The sequence below is a fragment of the Petaurus breviceps genome, unplaced genomic scaffold (assembly GCF_028583685.1).
Source record: "Petaurus breviceps papuanus isolate PSGF00001 unplaced genomic scaffold, PetGlider_PUasm1.0 38, whole genome shotgun sequence".
Taxonomy (NCBI): domain Eukaryota; kingdom Metazoa; phylum Chordata; class Mammalia; order Diprotodontia; family Petauridae; genus Petaurus; species Petaurus breviceps.
Genome location: NW_027186304.1, coordinates 31,210,253 through 31,227,288, shown reverse-complemented (window position 1 = coordinate 31,227,288; position 17,036 = coordinate 31,210,253). Strand labels below are relative to the sequence as shown.

The following is a 17,036-nucleotide window of genomic DNA, read 5'->3' as shown; positions in this document are numbered from 1 at the left end:
TTTTTTTTTTTTTTGGTGTGTGTGTGTGTGTGTGTGTTAAGTGTCTGAGGCTGGATTTGAACTCAGGTCCTCCTGACTTCAGAGCTGGTGCTCTATTCATTGCACCACCTAGCCACCCCTCTTTGAAGATTTACTGTTATGTGTGTAATGTACCCATTACATTCTTTGACCAGTGGAATACATTCACCATTAAACAACAGATATGATGCCAGCTTTTATTTTTTGGCTATAGTTTGAGTCATTACTCAAAAGTACTTGGTTATAAGAACAAACAACTTGGTGACTGATACCACATTTCCATGAGTACTTTATACTAGAGGACTTTAAAAAAAAGTAAAATGTTTGATGCAAATAAATATCCTCCACATGTATTTTCATATTCAAAATTTTAATTTTTTTTTTAAATCTAAATTTGCAAAATTAGGGCAGGTTACTGTGTCACACAGTCTCCATGGCACCATGGAAATTCCAAAATAAGAACCAAGCGTTAGTGTTACCGGGAATAAAACCAAAAAAACAAAGCCTAGGAAAACTGACTTTGGTCAAATGCCACTTTTGCAAAAACAGAAAATTTCTCAGTCAGCAAGTAAAGTACCACTTAGTTTAACATAGCAGCAAACAGACGCCAAACCACATTAATCCTGCTGCCTCTGAAATATGGAAGGGGAATTGAGTTGAAACTTAACTTTGTTATGCCACCACCTTGATATAAAATCCTATTTGTCCGAAACAACAACAAAAAAAAGAACGACTGTTTTAGAAAGCCAATAATCCTTCCTTCTCTGCCTCCTTCAAAGTACAATACATTTAACAAGGTCAGGGGAATTTTCAGCTTAAAGGCATAAACCAGACATGTCCCCTCTTCACACACACACACACACACACACACACACACACACACACACACACACACCCTGAAAGAAAATACATTGCAAATGTATGCACTCGCTCTTCCAAAATACAGTCTCAGATTTAATAGTAGAACTCCTTTTCTAGCCATGTTATGGTGGGGGGAGTTGAGAATCACAGAAAAATTTTCCTACAAACTTTTAGTGAAGATGGTGAGGCAAATGGATGAAGATTATTAAGAAAGTGTTTTTGTCTTACACGTGCTAAGTGTTTCAAACATATATATTGAATGAGTCCCTCAGAAGGAATAGTGATGCTATGAACTTTGCAGATTCCTAAGTTAAGAAGTGTAATTCACCTTCATCAGGTGAAGTAATGAATCTTCTGAAGCCATGTTCAAGAGAAAACTCTCCATTTGTGGCTTCTGTTTCATGACAACGAAGGATAAAGAGTGAGGATAAAGCAGAGAATTGACACCAAATGTTGGCAAGGCAATTTGTCACCCAGGATGTCCCATATTGAAGAATACAATGAAGGTCACTTTTAAATGCCATTTTTTGTGAAGACATTTTAATGAGAGAGTATACTAATCTCGGAGTTAGTAGAGGAATGGGTTTAAATAAAACTTGCAACACCTATAAGATGATTCAGCTTTCAGTCATGTCTGATTCTCCATGGTCCCATTTGGGGTTTTCTTGGCAAAGATATTGGAGTGGTTTATTATTTCCTTCTCCAGCTTATTTTACAGATAAGGAAACTGAGCAAACAGGGTGAACTGATTTTCCCCAGGGTCACACTGCTATTGTCTGAGGCCAGATTTAAATTCAGGAAGATGAATCTTCCTGAATTCAGGCCCAGTACACTATCCACTTTGTAACCTAGTGGTCCTGAAAGCTGATAAAGGAATACTTCTACCTGTCTCTCTGAGCCTCAGTTTTTAAATGTGTACAACTGCAGTTAAAGTGCCTATAGTACCTCACGTATAATCTAAATCAAACTGCTTGCCTTCTCAAGGACAGGAGAAGGGAGGGGAGAATTTGGAACTCAAAATTTAAAAAAACAAATGTTAAAAATTGTTTTTACAAGTAATTGAAAAAATATATAAAAATTTAATAATAGGTGTAGTGTCTGATTTACATGTTCATTAATGTCAAGTCTGCCTAAAGACACCACTGTAATTAATTTGACTTGTGTGGAGGAAAAAAATCTACAAGACAATAAATACTTGCTAATTGATTGATAAGTAGCCCCCTTTTGTCTCCTTCAAAAATAGACTGCTAGTGACGCTTACCACTTTTTCCTTTGATCTGAGGACTCCAAGCTTCCCAAACCGAACGTGAAATGGAGAACATTGATAGGTGCCATCCTGCTGCCGGACCACGATGACATCAATGCATCCAGACAGTGTGGCTTGATTAATGCCCTTGTACAGCTCCTTCACAGTGACAATGACTTGCCCAGCTAGCTGCCCCACATAATTCATGGTTTGAGACTAAAAAAAAAAAGATAGGAAAATAGAAATTAAATGACAACAAATCATAGCTATAATCCAGTTGGTATCAAGATGCTGCTCCAGGTAGCAAGATTTTTATACTTTCCCAAATTTTTATAAGATCCCCTAACTTGGAATGCCCACTGATATTTTTGATTGGCTACCACTGAAAGGTCCTCCCCCTCTTCCATTATGTCTATAGGTCTACTGCTGGTAGGTACTCTCCTCCCCCCCCTCCCCTCCCCCCCTCCCGCTCTCTCTCTTGTGTCATTGGCAATGCCTGTTTCTCAATAGCCAAACCTAGACCTACTATATAATGAACATTAGACATCACCACCCAAGATTAGGACCCTCGAAATACTTGCCACTAAAGTAATAGGCAAATATCCCCCTCCCCCAAAGAACCAGCTCCCCACTGCTACCACCTGCCAAAGATCTGGACCCCAGCCCACAACCACCATCCATCCCACTGTGATCCCATATGACTTTGGTTGCCTACAAAAGATGTGACCTGAAGTCCTAGATCCATCACTGTCATCAAGTGACCACAAAAACACTCCCTCCCTCCCCACCTTCCATACTTCCTCCTGCCTGGATCCCCTTCCCTGCTACCTTGGACTCCTGGAAATCCCACTTCAGTTACTGTGGTCAGTACTGGAGAGGGTGGAGAGGGGTGTCCCTTTTCCCACTCCCTAGAGTCCTAAAATAGAACTTGGAATAAGTTTTCCCATAGCAACAATATTATACATAGTTGTTAGATTTCATAGTAAGGCCTAATAAGAGCATAATGTAATTTAGCTACATCATAGTTTAAAAAGTCCTTTACCAGCTGGCTTAGGAACCTTACCACTCTTTTATAATACTGTAAACATTTTTATAATCTTGTTTCTATGGGAAAACCATTCTGAGTTCCAAAACAACAAACTGACAAACAATCTTGGAATGGAATTGATTCTTCCAGGGATGACATATATTTGTATTTTATAAACTAAATGAAATTAGCATGTTTTCATTCTCATCACCTTAAGACACTTAATGTGATCATTTCAAAATATCTAATAGGTTTTCCCTCTCTTATTGGTTTCCGACCTGAGATCATGACCCAAAAAAAATGGGATCCCTAAGTATCTACAGAGAGGTCTCAAAGGATTTTCTGAACTTTAGGTGTCATAGAGATCTCCAGAAACTAGCTAAAGTGGACTGCCTCCAGAATATGTGTGATAGAAATTGGGGAAAAAAACCCCTTAATTTGGCTAAAGTTCCTTTGCTCCCACCCCTAATGGATTCCTCAATCCTTAAAGTGTGCCCCATTGTTCCATCCAGGAATGATCAGCGCTTCTCCTCTCCCTTACCTTCCCCACCAATGAGTGATTTATTGCCTTTCCTCCTCATAGTCATTGACATGACTGTAGCTAGGGCCCTGTTAACTTTCAGGCAAAAGTGGGGGATTTCAATGCCTTAAAATCTCTCAATCTCAAAAATGCTGTCTGTATACCAATGACCTTTAAAATAAAGAATTGCTAGTTTAGTTCTCTTTTGGATCTCAACGACTCATTTAGGGTCACAGGAAAAAAAAAGAATTGGGAATAATTTTACTTGCAGCTGATAAGGATTATTACAAGCATTTACAGATGCAGAAAACTCATGCACAAATAGAACACCAGCCAGAAATTGGGGAAGAATGAGCAAAAAAAACCTCCGTCACCTGAACCTGAGCTCCCTTTGCCTTGCTGTTCTAATGACAATTACTTAGAAGAAATGGTTGGTACTTATTAAGAGTTTTATGGCATCAGATAACAGTTTTTATTCAAAAGCAATAAATTCAACAAATATTAACTAAAAGCCAACTGTATGATAGAATAATATACTAAATGACCAGTGAGATACAAAGATTAGATAAAATAGGTATGTACCCTTAGGATATTTCCAGTCTAGTTTGTAGGGAGAATTTAAATTTTATATACTTATTTGACAAGTTTAACTCTCATTAAGTTGCATCTTACATCACAGTAAAAAAAAATAATTCATTAATGATTTTTAAATATTTTGCTTTTGTGTCTGCATTACAATAATCAATCTTAGGTCCTGAAATAGTCTCTGAAAATAGAAAAATGAGATAGCAAGAATTCAAATGTAAATAATTCGCATTTAAACCCTATATTCCAAGAGCTCAGGCTCAGAGTTGGAAGAGAAACCTTAGAGGTCATCTTAGTCAAATTTCTTCATTTCACAAAGGAGGAAAACTGAGGCCGAGAGAAACTGTTACTTTCCCAAGCTCACAGCCGGTGAAAGATCTGAGATACGAAATATCTTGAATCCAAACCCAGTGTTTCTCCACAATATCACATTGCCTTTTGAAAAGAAAACTCTCTGAAATTGTTATATGCTATAGACAAAGTGATGATATGTCAGTTGCTCAGCAGACTACCAAGTAAGTCTAAATTTTGGCTGATGTTTGATTAATGATGACATTTGAAAAATAGCATTCTGATCTTTATAAGAAGAGATCAACTCATAGCTATCAACTACTTCCAGTACAGCTTCTCTTACTGGGGAAACAGAAAAAGTAAATCTAGTGATACAAATGGGCAATATGATGCAGTGGATAGAAAGCTGGCCTTGAATCCAAGAAGTAGGTTCAAGTCCTGTCTTTGACACTTACTGGCTGTGTGACCCAGGGTAAGTCATTTAACTTTTCAGTAATCTCGGCATCTTCCTAAAACCACAAGTCTTAGAGAACGCACTAATCTGTACTGTTAGAGGTAGTCCACTATATCAATATGATCCCAAATCCATTCTCTACCCCATACACCAATCAATCCAGCAGCATTCAATAAGCATGTGTTAAATGTATATATTATATGAAATGAGAGATATTATTGTATTTTATAAATATATATTATATGAAAGCACACAAAATTTGGAATCAGTAGATATCCTAGATTTTAGTACTTTGTTCCAACTTTACATTAGTTGTAATTATTAACTAATAAGGTAACTATAGGTATATGACATCACCTCTCCGGGCCTCAGTTTTCTTATCTGTAAGGTTTAGAAGTTGACTTATTAGTGAATCTCTAACATTTTGAATTTACTTTTTTTAAAGTCAAAGTATACAAGCTTTGGGAGAGAAGACATCAGTGAAAATGGAACATTAGGTCCCTAATTAAGAACATTTATGTTCATTCAAGATGCTTTTAATTACCACGGTTAAGTGATATGCTGCCTATGTAAGAAAAAAAACTATTGTGCAAATGTTAGTTTCTAAATACAGAAAAATATAGGCTGTCAAATCACTGGCCTTCACTTAGCAGGCATGAAAGAGCTCTGTTTATATGAAGAACACTGAAATCACAAAAGTAATGGCAGATACACAGGGAGATGTACTATACTCTGATAATGAAAAACAGTAACTCTGTTAAAGTACAAACAAGGCAGAAAGGAGAGCTTTGCTCTTGTGTGTGTTTGAGGGAAAAGCATGTAGTCACCCTGCGGAGGAGGTCCTGCTTTGAGCAGGAATTACATCATAATTATTTGCTCAACTGCAATGTCTAGGACTACAAAAATACCCCACATCTATCAAGCATTTAATTAAGTCACTGATCACATGCAGTCTCTAATGCTTAGAGAAAAAGCCCTGTTACAGGCAGTAAGGGAAAAAACACTGGACAAGAAGTCAGAAGATCCCAGTTCTAATCCCAGTTTTTACATGTACTAGGTGTCATTTAAATTTGAGCCTTAGTATCTTCATCTGTAAAAGATGTGCATTATGACTCAATTAACAAATATTTATTGATTGGTTAGCAAATGCCAGGCACTGCGCTAAGATACAAACACAAGTGCCCTCAAGGAACTTACATTCTAATGGGGAATAAAAACATATGAGTCTCTAATTACATAAATAATGTATATAACATGAATACAGGGGAATTTTGGTGCAGAGTACACTACCAATTAGGAGCAGGATTAAAAAGGATTACATAGGCGACAGGAGCTCTTATGGGGTCTGTCCACTCCTAAGGGATCTGTGGAAAGCCTTCAGGAGATGGGAAAAATACAGCTTTGTTTTCATTCATTTTTAGCTGAAATGAATCCTTTCCTTCAAAGAGGAGTTTTTTTTTTTCAAATTCTGAAAAAGGAATCTTAGGTTTCACCAGACTGCCAAAGATTTCATAAGAAGACACAGGAGACACATAGGAAATCTCATTAATTAATTAAATTAAATAAATCTCACTAATATGGAAAATAGACCCCAATAGCTAATGAAAGCTATTATTCCATATGAAATAGTCATGGCTAAAAAATTTATGCTAATTAAATAAAATGTTGGAATTTTCATTCATTTCATTTCTTGAAAATATGCATAGTTAATGAGATTTCCTATGTGTCCAGACTTTAGGGACACCCTGTAGAAGGTGATGCTTGAACTGAGTCTTTAAGGTTTCAATGAGCAGAAGAAAGGAGGGAGTACATTCTAGGCACGGGGAACAGACAATACCAACCACAGAGATAGGTAAAAAAAAAGAAAAAGGAGAAAGATGAGATGAGAGTGTACCATACTCCATATGAAAAAAAAAAGTGTTGTTACTTTATTGTTAAGTAGCTTTAGAGATGTGAGATGCTGTTGATAGCGTAGCAGGAAATAAACTAACCTGTCCCTGAGGTAAAAATATCAAAATTGCTATCTGAAGCAGGAACAGGAGAACATTTTTTCTTACTGGGACCAGCTCAGGTGGTACTTCCTCCATGATGCTTTCCTGATCTCTCTATGAAGGTCAACTGCTTTTCCTTGAACTTCTCATCTCCAAAGCTAGTGTAAACTCCCCACCCCCATTATTTTATGGATGAGGAAACTGAGGCTGTTCAAGAAAGTTAAATAACTTGTCCATGGACATGAAGCTAGTAAATGTCAAAGTCAGGATTCAAAACCAGGTTTCCTGACTACCAAGTCTAGTATACTTCCTACTATACCATAGCTGTCTCTTGGCTATGATGTCTGACTTCACCCATGCACGCAGTAATAGTAACTTGTGTTATTAGTTATAGATATTTGTCTTTCAGGGACTATACTGGAGTTGGCTTGAGGGAGTTTATTGCTAAATTTCAGTATGAATAGACACCTCAGAAATTAGTTACATTGCGTGTCTAGCCTTAAGAAAGTGATGGCGAAAATGTTAATAGTAAAGATTAAATTTAAAAGTGTGTTGTCATACATTTCCTCCTGGTCTGCCCAAAAGAAGACGTAAAACATTTACCAACCCACCATCTTACCCCTTTTCTATTCAATCAGCTCCTTGGACACAAGGTCATCTCAGCTATCTATCCTCAACTTCTCACATAATGCATTCTGCTCTTTTCTTGGTCAGACCTGTGATTTCATTGGCTATAGGGAACTCCCTCCCAATGAGGAAATGTCCTTCTCTATTGACACAATGTCAGCCTTATAGTCTCAGAAGCACTAAGGCACAGGGTCACAAAATAGATTGCTTCCACTGGCAACTCCCCTCTCCCTAATCTTCAATCTTTCCCTATCTACTGGCTCCTTCTCTACTGTCTACAAATAGGTATGTCTCCCCATTAATAAAATTAAAAAAAAAAACCCTTCACTAGATCCTATTAGATCCTATGATCCTTTTCTCTCTTTTTTTTCCCCCAGTTACCTGTTGAAACCTCAGTTTCCTTATCTGAAAAGTGGGGATTATAATACTTTTATAATATTTTTTGTGAGTATCAAATAAGAACATAGGCAAAGCACATTTTAAGCCTTGAAGTATTATATACATGCCAGCCATTATAATAATAATAATAAATGAAATAAGGGATAGAATCATTATTTAGGATAAAATAACAGGCAGAAAAGTGGAATTATTCAACTTGTACTTTCTTTTCTCTATCAGTAAGAATGGCCTTCACACTGGGAAGAAAAAACTAAAATTGGTTAACAGAAAATTGAGAGCCTAAAGAGATGATAAGAGAACATTTAGCAACTTCAATGAGTTCATGTCACCAGAGTCCTTTTCAAGTTTTATTCTAGGGCTATGAAAGAACCCATAGCTGTGACTGCTAACGTACTGTGAGCGATCTATGAAAAATCTTAGAGAACACTGAGGTACCAAAGTCCTGGAGATGGACAAATATTGTAATTTTTAAAGTAAGAAAGGTCAATTCCAAACTAAGAGTCAGTGGGCCTGGAAAAATTTGAGAACAAGTGATTTAAAAGATAGTTTCTGAACACTTAGAATGGGAAGTGGTGATCACCACAAGCCATTATGAGTACATCAAAAGCAGGTCATATAAAACTAAGTTCAGAGCAACAAAGAATTAGTCAAAGTCACTTAGAATATCTGTCAATTCAACAAATTGAATTCAACAAACATTTAATAAGAGCCCATGGTTTACAGAGAACTGTGCTCAATGGAAGAGAAAATATAAATTTAGATAAGACACATTTTCTGTTCTTCATGGAATTTATAGTCTATATATAGCAAGATATGACAAAATAATTATTATAATTACACAGATAATTATATGTAGATGTTCTATATAATTATTATACAAAGTAATACATGGTACATGCATTAAAGAAGTTCCAAAAATGTGATGGGAGATTCAAGAAGGCAAAGTTGGGAAGTCACTACTGATCGGGGGGTAGGACAACTTTCAAAGCATAAGGAACAGTGGAAGCAAAGGATAGAACCTTGGAAAAGAGCAGACACTTAACAAGTGCTTGCTGACTTGATGTGACTAGGGAGTATGATGAGTTGGGGCTAGAAAAGTAGGGTGGTGTCAGACTTTTGGAGGGCCCTGATTATCTTCCATAATCTTTTTATTGTTTATAGACAAGATGGAATGATACAGGTTGGTTAACAGTACAGTTACATGGATTCAGAACTGGACAAAATATCCTCATTGAGGAGGGCTGATGGACCAGTCTTTCAATGTGAAAGTAAATCTCTGCAGCAGAACATTGCAGGCTTTTGCCTTTAGTCTCTTCAACATTTATATTTGTGATTTAGATGAAGACAAAGCTGTCATATTTGTGAAGTCTTTGAAAGACGAAAAGATGGCCAACATGCACTTAGAGCTAACAGGCAAGGTGGATGACGCAACAGATGGAGCACTGGATGTGGGGTCAGGAAGACCTGAGTTCAAATCCTACCTCAGAAAAATAGTAGTAGCTGTGTGATCCTGGGAGAGTCAACCTTTCTCTGCCTCAGTATTCCCATCTGAAAATGAGGATGATAACAACAGCACCAATCTCCCAGGGTTGTTGTAGGGAGAAGATGAGATAATATTTGTAAAGCACTTTGCAAACTTGAAGTGTCATCATCATCATCAACAACAACAGCAGGATGATGGAATCATTGTCACAAAAGAACATGGAAAGGTAGAACAGTAGGTTGAATCTTATAAGAGGTCATACAAAATAAAGTTATATAAAGGACTAAACTGGGTTTAAAAAAAAGAATGGCTTAAAATTTTTTTTATATTTATTCACTTTGAACTTAAATACAGAAAGGCCAAAAAAAAAAAGAATATTTCCATGTACACAGTACAGCATAAAAAGAGGATTCAATATAAAACCATGAATTTCCATTTTCACACTGGTTTATTTAAAAAAAAAAAACCTTTATAATAAATACTAGCGGGGGCGGCCAGGTAGCACAGCGAGTAAGAGCACCGGCTCCAGTGTTGGGACGACCTGGAGATCGAATCCCGGGCTCAGACACTCAGCACCACACGCAGAAATAACTGGCCGTGTAACCTTGAGCAAGTTACTTAACCCTGATTGCTTAAAAAAAAAAATAAATACTAGCCATCGTTTTCAAAACTACCCTGCTTTTCCGTGCTTCCTTCTGTTTTCTTTTGTTCTCTGCTATGCACTATTTTTTTCTCCTTCCAAGAATGACTTTTTATGGCTGGAAATGAAAAAGATCTTGGACTTTTAATTGACTCCACATTCCATATGAGCTAATGGTTTAAAATGGCTATTCTGATCTTACGTTGCATTAGTAGAAGCAAAGTGACCAGACTATAGGAGGTTATAATCCTTCTGTATTCTGCTCTGGTTAGACCATATCTAGAGTATTATATTCATTTCGGGCACCTTACTTTTAACAAGGATGTCAGACCAGTAGAAAACTATCTGAATAGTAAGGTGAAGGGAACTATACAAATAGTGATTGAAGAACTGGGGATATTTGACCTAGAAAAGAGAAGACATGGGTGGAAGAGACGCTACTTTTAAGTATATGAAGTCCTGTCATTTGGAAACGGGATTAGACTTGTGTGAGGAACAAGGAACAATGGGTGGAAGTTTCAGGGAGGCAGATTTCCAGCTGATAAGGAAAAACTTCCTAATATTAGGAATTCTCCAAAGCAATTGTTTCTTTAAAGGGACTTTGAGTTCCCCATAACTGGAGGTCTTCAAACAAAAACTAAACCAATACTTTGCTAATGATACTACAAAGATTTCTACTGCAATATACACAAAAACCACATCCGAGATTCCTTTCAGGTCTGAGATAATAAAATGCTTTTTGCTTCAAGTATAGTCACGGTAATAGACTGTCTAATTTCCAAGGACCAGCCTTGATAAGTACAGTGGGCTACTAATGAATCACTTGTTAATGAATTCTTTGACTGTGATCACCCTTGAAACATAGCTTAACGTTACAAAGAAATGTCTGTGCCTAGAAACAGTGAAAAGATTTGAAGGTAATCTATGCTTTTTTTTTTTTTTAGTGATTTTCATGAGGAATAGGTAGTACATGACAGAGCAGTGAGTTTTTCTTACTAGGTCCTAACTCACTGGTAAAGCTTCAAGAATAGGTGAAGACATTAACCAGCCTAGCTAAGTTTGAAGAAGCTTGTCACCATTGGTTCATCAGTGAGTGATGATTCAAGAATACATATACAGTATGAAGGGTACTACATTCTTCATTGGAAGAGGAAATAGTCACAGGAATGAAATCACCAATATTAGAAACAAATTAAATGTAACTGACTACTTACTTTGGGATTTTGAGGAGGGGAAGCAAGCTTCTTCCGAGTAAAATTTCACTAATATGCTCAATCAAACGTATTTTCTAATCTTATGCACTGGATATTTAAGCTAGGGTACTGGTAAGGAACTCTTGAATCATAGTACATATTCAGAAGTATTACAGAATCAAATACCTTCTACACAAAGATGGTGCACTTTTGGCAAGTTTTTAATAAACCAGTATACAATTTTAGCAATTGGTATTCACTAAGGCACAGAAATTACTAGGATACAATTTCAGTGAAACAGGTTGACTTGCAGGAGCTTTTCCTCTCTATTTATGGATAGTACAAATAGCAAGTCATGACGCTTCTGCAAAAGAAACAAAAGCCAGGGTGGTAAGATGAGACCTCTGAGACTACCAATTCTCTACAAAGGATGGCAACCCTCACATTACTGTGACAGGCTGTGGGAACAGGAAACACATATTCCAAGTTTTTCTCTCTCCCCTCCCCCCAAGTATCACTAAATTCCCCAACAAAAATAAGCTAAACTGGAATGTTTAACTTTTCCTTAGTTGCCTGAATCTCTGAACAGCAGGTGGTCATTCAAACTTTCAATCAGTAGTTCCTATAGAACTTCAACTTAGAAAAAAAAACCCTATCTGACCACTGTTTTAGGGATCACAGGGATTCCCACTCTCACTTTATTAACCTTGGCTAACAAGGGCACAACCAGCTGAAAGCTTAGTCTAGCTACCGGGCACTCAAGAGTGAAGAACTTATTACCAATGAAAGTAGGCGAAGGGCAACAGATGAGGGAAAGGAAAGGGATACTTCAGTCAGCTTTTATCTGCTTTATATAAAGAACTACACTTGAGAAAAACAATGCTGAGGGTCTGTCCAATTAGAAAGAAGACAAAGGTCAAGGCCTAAATGGAATTTGAAGATGAAATTCTATAGCACAGAAATTTTATTTTTTAAAGAAATGAAATATTTACCATCCTTCTTGTGCATATAAACCAGTAAATACGTGTCTATCACTGGCCCTCTCCCCCTCATTCCTATATTAGTGCTTTTTGGTAATAACTGGCACTTTTATGGAACTCTATGGCTTATACATATTAAGCATATTACACATATGCTTTGCATATGTTACTCTTTCGAAGAATCACAAGGACCCTGTGAGGGAGGTTTTGCGGGTATTAGGATCCCCATTTTATAGACTGGGTAACCAAGGCTCAAAGAGAATAAGCAACTTGCCTGTGGTTACACAGTCAGAAAAGTCTTAAGAGTCAGGACTCAAACCTGCTTTCTGGCTTCAAACTCAGTCATTTCCAATGCTTTGCTATCTGCCTCTAGACTGTGGAGCTCATGCTGACATCAGGGAATACTGCTTCTGTTTGCAAATTCCCTTTTAAGAGGAGAAAAATGTGCAAACTTTTGTCATGCAGCTTGGTATTAATCTGATTCTATTCAGACCTGATATCACTTATGATGTATTGTGAAAGATTCTTTCCAGGAACAAGTCTAAGTGCAGGGGGAAAAAAATCCATAAAATTTAGGTGGAGGGTGTATTTCCTGTCACTACACTGTCTCTCCCGCCCAGCTTCCTTGCAAAATTTATTTGATCTAATCAGCTTTTTTAGCCTCATGGCTAAATATTAATTTAGTCTATAATCAGTCAATAAACATTTATTAGGTGCCTATTACGGGTCAGGCATATAGGATTAATAGAAAAGTAAAAGTGATCAATATTTTTTGTAGTCTTGTAATCCATGAGCTATGAGAGCTACTTGTAATTCAAAGACTCCTGATAAAGCTGAAAGGAAAGGATAACCACCCAGAGATTCTCGGTCTTTGATGCACTTGTTCCTGGCATCATTGCAGCGGACGCTTCTGTTTTCTGCAATTTTTTCCTCTTAGATATGGCCTACAGTTAGACTCATTAAAACAGGCTCTGTGAGAGTTTGTCTTTGACCTTTGCATAGAGTAAAAATTTCCTTTTATCAAAATAAGATTGGTCCATTGCTTTCTCTTTTACTCTTCAGTGAAGCTGAGACTTCACAAATGGTTTTCAAAAATCAGAGTACTTGGAAAGTATTTCTATTTTATGGTATAACCTAGACTTTAAAGAGAAATCAAGAAAAGGGAAAGCTGCTAGTCAGAAGTAAAGAATTTAAGATTTTAAAATAAGATCTATTTTTTTCTCCATTTCCCACAAAGAAAAAAAATAGTAAAAATGTCTTATTTTTAAGTCCTGGATTATAGAACTTTTTGTGTTTCCAATTTACTCTGTCAGTGAATGATTTCCTCTGGACAGTGTTTGTACATAAATGGAAAATTTAAGGATTGCTAATAGATGTCAAAGTGTAAGGCACATGGGGCGGCCAGGCAGCACAGCGAGTAAGAGCACCAGCTCCAGTGTCGTGATGACCTGGAGATTGAATCTGGGCTCAGACACTTAGCACCCACCCAGAAACACCTGGCCCTGTAACCTTGAGCAAGTTACTTAACCCCGATTGCTTTAAAAAAAAAGTGTAAGGCACAACATAAAAGAAAAGATGATTACTATTATAGATGAAGAGGGTGGTACTGACTCTATGGGGCATTTCCAATAACTGGTGCAGCTCTGCCTACACACTGCTGCTCAGACCTTCCATCCTCCACAGCATACACTTGCAAGCACGAATGCTAACTGGAGTCAAGAACGTTTGTGACAGTAGATTAATGCTGTTGTATCCTCCCCAACCCCATATCATGAACTGACTTATACCAGGAGGGGCAGTACAAGCTTGGCTTCCTTTATACCACGTCCTAACCAAATAAACAGGCCAAGGCAAGGGAATGACCTGGAATTAGGACATCAGCAAAGTTTAAGTCAAAGTTCAGATACAAACAGTAATTTTCCCCCAGGTCAAAATTTCTACTGTTATTAAAAGATACAATTCTTTTAACACTTTAATCATTTAAAAAAAGGTATGTTACAAATCTCTAATGCCAACAGTACATACCCAAGCTTTACACCAATAAACACAAGAGCAAGTCCTTAACTAACTGTCCCCAACTGTTTGGTAATAAAGAAAATCCCCTAAGAAAGAGTCCAGAGACACAAATAAGACAGGTTAGTGTTAGCATGCCCCTCCCAACATAGAGTGCTGTGGAGAAAAAGATGGGAGGTTTTAAGATTGTAAATGCCCCACAAGGACAGTCAGGGTTGTAGATCTTCTGGGGGAAAATGTTTTGAATGATAGGCATTTGGGGAATTGTGGTTCCTCTTCATCTTAGCCTAGGAGAAGATGGAGGAAACACAATATCCAATCTGGAATTAGGGATACAAGATCTGGTGCAGAGCCTGAGCCAAAAAGTGGCGTGGGCTGCAGATAGGAGGCCAGGAAGACTATAGGAAACAAGGCAGTGGCTGATCAATAGGGTGTGGGGTAACAGAACTTCCCCTGAGGTGGCCAGAATCATTGTCCCCAGCAAATGGACAGGACCGCTGCAATCTGACTGGGAGAAAGGCCTGGACTATAGGGGACTCTCTCCACCTACTTTAGATTTTGAACAATTTAATACCCCCACCTTTCACCCGCTAAGATGCTGGTGGTGGAAAGAGCTTTGAAATCAGAGCACATGAGTTCAAATCCTCGCTTTCCCACTTGTTACCCAGATGACTTTGGGCAAGCCCGTCTTTTGATCTCAGTTTTGTTATCTGAAAAGTGAGAGTGTTGGGATAGATAGTCTTTAAAGTTCCTTTCAGCTGAAATTCTATGATCCTGGATAAGAAATCCAGCTCTAACCTTCTATGACTCCATTAATCATTTCCTGTGATTCTTCAAGAAATATTGACTATCTACTATGTACAAGGCACTGTAGGAGGTACTGAGGAGCTTATGAAAGTCACACTTTCATTTGATTATTAAATTACTTGGCCATTGGAGTAAAGGAGCTTCATTATTGCCTAAGGTGTGCAGATTTATCTTCTTAAAATACCCCAATTTTTAAAAAGTGCCTAGAATTACTCACATTTCATTTTAACATGTGATCTTTATTATTCTGAATCACATTATCTTGAAATTATATTTATATTTTTTTCCTTTTTTTTTTTGCTTTTTGGAGGGCAACTGGGGTTAAGTGACTTGCTCAAAGTCACACAGCTAGTAAGTGTGTCAAGTGTCTGAGGCTCAGGTCCTCCTGACTCCAGGGCCTTTGCTCTATTCACTGAGCCACCTAGCCACCCCTTAAAATTATATTTAAGGGAAAAAAATCTTTTAAAAATCTAGGCTCTTGGGGCAGCTAAGGTAGCACAGCAGAAAGAGCCTTGGAATCAGGAGGACCTGAGTTCAAATCCAACCTCAGACACTTACTAGTTCTATGACTCTGGGCAAATCACTTAACTCCAGTTGCCTCCAAAATTAAAAAAAACAACAACAATTACCATCTAGGTCCTCTTTTGATTATTGAATTTGTTTGATGGTTAGATGAAACTGTGATTACATTTCCACCTGTGTATGATGAAACAATAGTGAGGTTTGTTAGTTACCTAGATCTGAAGGCATGTGAGTTGATTTGAACAAAGTGTATTATACACAAGGAGATAGTCTGTAGACTATAAAATCCATAAACACCTATGAAAATTTTACAGTTTATAAGCAAAAGCTTTTATGCTAACACCTGTACTACCCTGTAAGCCATTTAAAAATCAGAGTTCCTCACAACCATTCTTGAGACATAGGGGGTCACATGATTCCATACAGTGTGTTACATAGAGTGTATGAGGGAATTCAGATAGGCTAACCAAGTACCTATCACCTGACAACACAGAAAATATCAATAGCAAGAGGAGGAAGTAATTCTTGTGGTTGGTTTTGGTTGTTGACAGTTTACATATACCTACATATCTATATGTATATATGTACCTTTTAACTGCATAAGCAAAAATTACATATAAAAGAACCAATTAGTACAGTATTATACTTCCTTGTAATCTTTATATTTTTACTTTCCTAAGCACATTCTAGAAGGAAAACATTTCTCTTTAGTGTTCCCAAGCTGGGCTCACACATAGATAACAGGCATCATATTTAGTAAAAAAAAAAACCACTAAACAAGTATATCTTTGTACTAAAGCATTTGAAATTAAGAAGCAGCCAAGTCATGATGTCACTGTGATAGCAGGTTAATAGTAGCAGTGAAGCTTTTGTGAAAACTAACACTAGCTAAACGAAAAATGACATTAAAACTAAGGTCAGCTTGGATATTAGAGGACTCAGAGATGTTTGCTTTTGTTTCTGTCTGCTTGTTGTTTTTATAGGAAGAGAGTCAAATGCCAATTTATATTTCTTTCTCTTTCAGTTTAAAACGACTATCACTTAATTTTACTTAAAAGACAAATTTATGTACACAAGTTAACATTGTCTTATCCCAAATAAAAAAAAACTTCAAATGACCAGGGTGAGTCAACTGCTATTTTGGGCATGTGCAAGCACATATATATGAGTGTGTATGTATACACATACATACATACATACATACATGTATGTATATGAAAAATCCACAAGGCAAAGAAAATAGAGATAGGATGTAAATTTTTATTTCAAAGTGAAACTATTAAAATTTTTGCATTGATTGATAGGTTCCTGGTTCTTCTAAGTGTTAAGCTGTCCTACCTTTAGTTAATGCAGAGTTCTGGAATACTAACTAGCCTTAG

The 17,036-nt window shown here is 37.1% G+C and overlaps 1 protein-coding gene across 3 annotated transcripts in view; it reads right to left on the bottom strand.

Annotated features, from left to right (window-relative positions):
- Positions 1-17,036, bottom strand: part of LPIN2 (lipin 2) — a 103,930-nt gene that overhangs the window by 62,072 nt on the left and 24,822 nt on the right. For all 3 annotated transcript variants that reach the window (XM_069099714.1, XM_069099715.1, XM_069099713.1), the window contains exon 2: positions 2,141-2,341. In XM_069099714.1, coding sequence (XP_068955815.1) covers positions 2,141-2,332 — 192 coding nt within the window. In that variant the 5' untranslated portion in view covers positions 2,333-2,341. The remainder of the gene's footprint in view (positions 1-2,140; positions 2,342-17,036) is intronic.